Source organism: Engraulis encrasicolus, chromosome 20 (genome assembly GCF_034702125.1).
Source record: "Engraulis encrasicolus isolate BLACKSEA-1 chromosome 20, IST_EnEncr_1.0, whole genome shotgun sequence".
Classification (NCBI taxonomy): Eukaryota; Metazoa; Chordata; class Actinopteri; order Clupeiformes; family Engraulidae; genus Engraulis; species Engraulis encrasicolus.
In genome coordinates this window covers 46,183,649-46,191,148 of record NC_085876.1, presented here as the reverse complement: position 1 = coordinate 46,191,148, position 7,500 = coordinate 46,183,649, and the positions used below count along the sequence as shown (strand labels likewise).

Below are 7,500 nucleotides of genomic sequence, written 5' to 3'. Positions count from 1 at the left end.
ATACTGGCGTTATACATGTGGATATTGACAAGGGCTTGATGTTGTATGGATCAGACACACTGACGGCGGCGTCATGTTTTGAGGGGCTTTTAAACAGTTTGCCACTTCAACACGCATAGGGGGAGGTTATAGGCTACGTGCGTAAAAGCGCAAACATGTTTGTTGCTGAATGCGTTTTTTTGCCAGGCTGTGTTGTGTTGAGAACAAAAAATGTTTATTTGATTGACATGTTGTGAGTCATTCAGCTGTCATTCTTAAGTTTAATGTCACGAATTAAAGTGTCGTCAATCGTCGCTGAATACCACACGCCCTCCTCACAAACAGACGCCCGCAACAGCACAGTAGCCTACACAGTATATCACACTTTCAAGACTCTTTGCGTGCGTATACTGTGTGTGTTGAACTGTGGGTAACTGCTCTGGCGTGCGACTGTCCCTTTTAAATGAATGGGGTGGCTAGCGAGCGGAGAGGATATATTGGGCACGACTAGAGCCTCGTGTCCACCTGTCGTCATGGGCACTAAAAGTGGCAGCGCCTGCCGCAAAGACTTGTAAGAACTATTCAAGTGGCCAAAATGAAAAACAAAAACAACTCCAAAGCTAACATGCACGGACTGTAACTAGGAATGACAGAGTTTAAACTCGTGTCTGCCACAAAAGTATAGAGTTGTAAACAAACAAGCAGCACTGTACTTACACGGCAGATGGTTTCTCCATCTTTGCTGCGTGTAAATGGATATCCTTCTCTCAACAGCTTTACAGTGTCTAACACTAGCCACAAGCTTAGCAAACTTCCCGTTATTCTGGGAATGACAGAATGCCTTTGACAATATCACTCGCCGTCTACACGACAAACAAAACATATCCGCGCAAAGCTTACCTTGTGAGGGGCTTTTAAAAGTCGGTGGACCCCGGCTATTTGGTTGATCAGGGGGATGTCTTCCCTGAAAGTGTAGTGCGGAGGTCTCGTCGGCTCTGGGAAATTGGTGCTGTTAAATGGATCGGTGTCATCTAAAAACTGAACCCTGCATTCAAACGAAGCCATGGTGTATCCATACAAGTGGCACCGGAGTGGGGGTAACCCGGTTTAATGATTAAATCCGTCGCTTGGAGCTCCCCTCCTCGGTAACGACAACAAAACCAGCAGGTTGTCCCAGAGACTGGCTGCAGCCACCAGCGTCTGACTAGCTGAAACTACTACAACTTGCGTTCAAATGTATCCTGCGTGCGCCTCCTCCTCAGCCGGCTGCCAATGTCAAGATGTCCGATTATTGTGGCAGGATGAGGATCAATAAGCGACCGACCAGCCCTTGGCTCGCGCTTTGGCAGTTGCCGCTCGAGGCGACCGACCTTGCTGCTGCTGCTGACTGCGAGCGACGCGGCTTGCAGAGGAGCAGGTGTCCAATGACAACGGCGGCAGTAAGGTGCTGGGGGAAGCCTAGTGACGGGACAGCCGGTCGGTCCCACTTGGCGTCTGGGTAGTAAGCCACAGCAAGCAGCCCGTCTTCCCTCCCTCCCTCCTCCCCCACCGGCTTAAGCGCTTTGCCATAAACTGCATTGAGGAGGATGAAGGGTAAAGACAAGGCAAACAGCGACACTCTGTGGCGATGTGGTGAAATAGAGAACTAAATACAGCGCACTTACCTGTACATTGCGCACTTACATTGAGTCCAGGGTGGTCTCTTATGTTTTAATTTTCAAAATCATATTACCACTAGTCGTAGGCACCATATTTTTTCTTTGTGGAATATAACAATTAACGTTCCATTTCAATTAGGTTGGTGAGTCAGAAACTCAGAATTTCAAAAAAAGAAAGTTTAAAAGGATACCAGGCATTCTTTTTTTAAAGTGTTTTTTGGATGCTTTTTGGCCTTTATTAGTACAGGACAGTGTGAGAGTAGACAGGAAACGATTGGGAGAGAGAGATGGGGCAGGGTCGGGAAATGGACTCAAACCAGTCCCCGTGGGCAATGTAGGCTAAGCCCAAGTGTGGGGGGCTGCCATTGGCCGGCCCAGTAAAGGGCATTCAAATGTTTTTCGGGATAGTATATCCATCACCTTTGATTTCGGATAACACCAAGGAAATGTCAAAGTCCTTTCTGCAACCACTCCAGTGTGAAAACAGTACACACTTTCACACACTAGAGGACAGTGAAGACACAATGAAACACTTGTGTAGGTGAGGACTTGGGAGTTGGTCTACTTTAATGCCCAGTGCAGTGGCATGCACAGACATTTTGGGGGGCAGGTGCTCGAGGGAGGGTGTGGGGCATGCATGTGGAACTTATGGTTGCCTTACTAGGCTATAAAGGGAATATATTGTACTAGGGCATTATTGTTAGGAGGTTGGGGTGCGCATATCCACAAAGCAGTTATCCAGGTGCCAGACATAGACTGCAGTGCTGTCTACTTTTTTATGGTGGGTATACTGTATATTTGAGCTTTTTTTTAAGTGGGTATACTGTATATTTGAGCATTTTTTGAAGTGGGTATACTGTATATTTGAGCATTTTTTGAAGTGAGTATACTGTATATATTTGTGCTATTCAAAACAATGGATCAATCAATTTTAAGTGGGTATACTGAAATCCCTGAAATTTAGAAGTGGGTATACTCCGTATACCCGCGTTCTACGTAGACTACACCACTGATAAAGTGGTAGACAGTGTGATGAAGTGGTCCGCACACTGGGCATTAGCTCCAAAAATATCAACTTTATTTCATTTTCATAAACGGCAACGTTTCGATCCAACAGTGGGATCTTCCTCAGCTTCCTCTTTACTAATGCCCAGTGTGCAGACCTCTTCATCACACTAGGGCATTATTGTCACATGCTTTTGATCATCAAGCATTTGCAGATGCTCATGTCCACATGGACTACAGTACATTGTGAGAAAAAAAAGAATGTTCAAAAAGAGCACTTTTTGTCCAGTAGGGCAACAGGGGCAGGTGCTTTAGCACCAGTTCCCTATCTGTGCTACTCCTATGCTAATGTCCATCATGGTGGGCAAGACTTCCTTCACTATTTAATTCTTTATTCAATAAGGAGATATCCCTATACATTGGGACCAGGATTTGCCATGGTGCCCTCTATGCTTTATTCGATAAGAAGATGCCCCTATACCAGACGTGGCCAACTTCAGGCCTGGGGGCCACAAGCGGCCCGCTGTGCCATTTCATGCGGCCCGCAGAGCCTTTTCAAGAAAGACAACAGTTAAATCCTAAATCATATGGTCACTCAGCATTCTTAAAATAACTTCCTTAAAACAGGGTCCTGCCAACTTAAAATTAACCATGTACATAGGGTACATCTTAATTAATTTCATTACAATGTCCAGGAATTGCAGAGCTGACAAGCTATGTTAGCATTCACTACATGGATGTCTTATCATTGATAAGGGCAAGTTGACTGTGACATCTGACCCTTGGGCTAAAATAATTGCCCACCCCTGCCCTATACATTGGGACCAGGAGTTGGCACGGTGCCCGTCATAAAGATTGAGACTCGTTCAAGAATGATTCAGCAAGTTTCTCTCATCTTGTACTCTATAGGCTACTAGTACATAAGCATACAAGAGAAGATGCTGTACTTGGATTATGTCATGATTGGGTTTGCTGTCATTTTCATCTGAGAGAAACACTATGCTCTAGGGCAGGCGTCACCAACGTGGTGCCCGCGGGCGCCAGGTAGCCCTCCAGGACCTTATGATGTGCCCACCAAGGATGTTAGTAAACAGTGATGACTACAAGATTTTGGTCACAGTTAATGTTTTTCTTAATTTAAATATGAGATTGTTTCTTTATAACCTATAGCAAATGATCTTTCAATCATAGTGTGATTTGGGAATGAGGTCAAGACATCGGTAGAGGACTTTGAACAAATAAGTAGCTCTTGGGTAGCCCTCAGTAGCCCTCGGGTAGCCCTTGGTAGCCCTAGAGTAGCCCTCAGACCCAGTAAGGTTGGGTACCCCTGCTCTAGGGAATACATTCTGCTGTGAAACACCACCAGCTTCAGGACCCTTTAGGGAAAAAATCAGCTTTTCTCATCTGAGTGCATCTGTAATCTGTAAACATTTACACGGCCGTAAATATCACTGGGGACACTGACTAAATCTTTTGTCATGTTTGAGATCGACATCTGTAAAAGGCTTCACACTAGGGTGACCAGATTTTTGTAGTGTGAAACCGGGACACTTTGTGCGTGACTGAAGGACAATATTTGGCGGGCGGGTCTGGGGGTCCTCCCCCAGGAAAATTTGTATTTTTTTAGATGCAATTTCCTGCATTCTGATCAATTTTTAGAGGGAAAAATGACAAATCGCAACTGACTTATTCAGACTTTCTATGCAAGCGCTGGCTGCCATTAACTGTGGCAGGTAAACATGTAATCTTTTCCATATATTTACCCTGATAGACATGGCGCAATGTAGTGGGTGGCCAAAACCGGGACATATTTGTGCCCCGAGAGGGTTTGCTCGGGACCTGGGACACACAACTCCAAACCGGGACTGTCCCGGTCAAACCGGGACGTCTGGTCACCCTACTTCACACTCAACATCCCCTGGTTAGCATTGCTCTACACAGATTGGCTTACAGCAGGGTTGGGAGGATTTTGGGGGAAATTTGGCCCACAGCGTCATTTTCAAGTCAAGTCAAGTCAAGTCAGCTTTTATTGTCAGTTTCTTCATATGCACAGGTCATACCAGGAAATTGTAGAAACTGACAATAAAAGCTGACTTGACTTGACTTGACTTGAAAATGACACCGTGGGCCAAATGTATCCCAAAATCCAAAACCCTGCTGTAAGCCAATTTTGTGTGACCCACAAGATCACTTCAAATGTGCAGTTGGCCAACATACTTCTCAATGTAGGATGATATCGTTTGCGCGGTGCCCAAATTTAGTGAGGAAGGATCAGCAGACCACACAGCAAATGCCCTGTATCAGTGGTGTAGTCTACGTAGAATGCGGGTATATACGGACCCACTTCTAAATTTCAGGGGTTTCATTATACCCACTTAAAATTGATTGATCCATTGTTTTGAAAAGCACAAATTTATACAGTATACCCACTTCAAAAAATGCTCAAATATACAGCAGACCCACCATAAAAAAGTAGACTACACCACTGCCCTTATGGCTGCATCCACTGACAAATGTTTCCCGAAGTTTATTTGGTGCTGCATACAGCATATGTAATCTGGGGACAGGTGCATCTTTTCTTATACTGTATGTATTGTGTAGATACACCCATAGACCTCAGCAGTGGCGGAACAATTGCACACAGGGCCCCAGGGAAAATCACTGATGTGGCCCTCCATACCGTCTGCCAAGGTCATAATAAGGCCCCCACCATCAATACGAGAGGGCCCTGTGCCCAGGGACAAATGCCCTGCTTGCCCTGCCTGTAGCTCCGCTCCTGGACCTCAGATGTAAACATCACTGACAACACTGACTCCAGTTATTGTATGTAGCTAAGTATGTTGTTATTGTATGTAGCTAAGGTCTGCAGGGCAGGCCGGGCGGGGTCGTATCTGATACTGCAGCAGCTCCAACATAAACAGGGCTGGACTGGCCATCTGGCATACCGGGCATTTCCCGGTGGGCCCCGCACCCTCGTGGGCCCCTATTTTCAGAAATGTAAAAAAAAGAATTAAACTTTTTTTTTTTTACATTTCTGAAAATAGGGGCCCACGAGGGTACGGAGTCCACCGGTGAGCCAATTCAGCGTCGCTAAGCTGTTCTCAGATGCTTTCCCCTAGCTTAAATTACATATCATTCTTTTTTGTTATTATTATTTTTATTTTTATGTTGATTTAATTTTTATTGTATTTTATTATTTTTTTACCTTATGTTTTATCTTAATGTTTTAAATGTTTTTTGACTCTAATTTATTTCCTTCTTTCTTGCCTGTTCCCTTTTATTTATATTTGTTAACTTTGTGAAGCACATTGAGTTGCACTTGTGTATGAATTGCGTCATATAAATAAACTTGCCTTGCCTTGCCTTGCCTTACCTAATTAAGAGGTGTTTCTTCAAGCCAAAAGTGCCCGGGCCCTATTTCTCCCCCCAGTCCAGCTCTATACCATAAAGGACACAAACATGTTATCAAACATACTGCAGTATCTATAGGCTATCGGTTTGTATGTACTGTAATCTACATACCTACAGTATATGATGATATGTGCAGGTTATCATTCTGCAATGTAATCTCAATGTACAGTAATCTCATTCACTCACACAACTGGCATGGTGTTTACGGGCAGGATTGTGTGTGTGTGCGTGTGTGCGTGTGTGTGTGTGTGTGTGTGTGTGTGTGTGTGTGTGTGTTTGTGCGTGTGTGTGTGTCGCGGTGTGTGTGTGTGTGTGTGTCTGTGTGTGCGTGCGTACGTGTGTGTGTGTGTGTGTGTGTGTGAGAGAGAGAGAGAGAGAGAGAGAGAGAGAGAGAGAGAGAGAGAGAGAGAGAGAGAGAGGGGGAGAGATATTGTGTGTGTGAGTGAGAGACAGAGAGAGAGAGAGAGAGCATGCATACATGCGAGCGTGCATGCATCTGTCCATAAAGCCATAATGTTATCTGTTTTTAGGCAGCATCTGGGGGTCCTTAGTAAACAAAACAGGAAGTCAAGAGCAGGGACAATAACCTGATTGGCTAGGAATGTGAACAATGACGTGTGATTGGACAGGACTATGTCAACATTCCACATGCCTTACCATAACACTATCACCACATCTACCCCCATTACAACACAGCACAACACAACGTACATGTCTCTACTGGACCAGGTCTGTCAGTCAAACGCCTGCCAACAACACATAGCTGCTCTTCTAATGCATCATCTGTATGTACAGTATTAGGTTTGTGTATTGGGAAACAAGGTCAAAACCATAGGCCTATTTGTGCTGTCCAGACATATTTTAAATGGCATTTTAAATTAGAGATGCACCGGATCCTGATTTTTAGGATCCTGCTGGATACCGGATCCACTGCTTAAGATCCTGCCGGATCCGGAACCGGATACCGGATCCTACGAAAGGGTTGAAACACATAGTCTACTCGCACACGTGGGCCCTTTTTATTACGTTGGCTCAAACTATTTTTTAGACTCATTGGCTTCCTGCCAAACTGCCTGCAACACCCGCTTCCAAAGGGCTTTCACTCCTTGCAGTGATTGGGGTTGTGAAAGACTGACTGAAAAGCCTAGGCTACGTAGAAACTAGAGATGCACCAGATCCTGATTTTTAAGTAACTGCTGGATACCGGATCCACTGCTTAAATCCTGCCGGATTCTGTGAAAAACCCTATTATCCTGCCGGATCCGGAACCGGTTGACTGAACTCAGTCAACCAGTTGACTGAACTCAGACTTGAATCAAGACATCAGCCATGACAGATATGTTTAATATTTTGGAAAAAACACGTACAGTATAACGCATGTCTTCAACGGGTTAAAAAGCACTGAAACATTAGCATATTGTGTGTGTGTGAATGCCTCGTTACTCTG

General features: G+C 44.8%; 1 protein-coding gene across 1 annotated transcript in view; it reads right to left on the bottom strand.

The window, feature by feature from the left end:
- The window catches only part of fhod3a (formin homology 2 domain containing 3a), a 230,149-nt gene extending 228,687 nt beyond the window's left edge, over positions 1–1,462 (bottom strand). Inside the window, exon 1 of the mRNA XM_063185093.1 lies at positions 880–1,462. Coding sequence (XP_063041163.1) covers positions 880–1,044 — 165 coding nt within the window. The 5' untranslated portion in view covers positions 1,045–1,462. The remainder of the gene's footprint in view (positions 1–879) is intronic.
- Between the last annotated feature and the right edge of the window lie 6,038 nt (positions 1,463–7,500).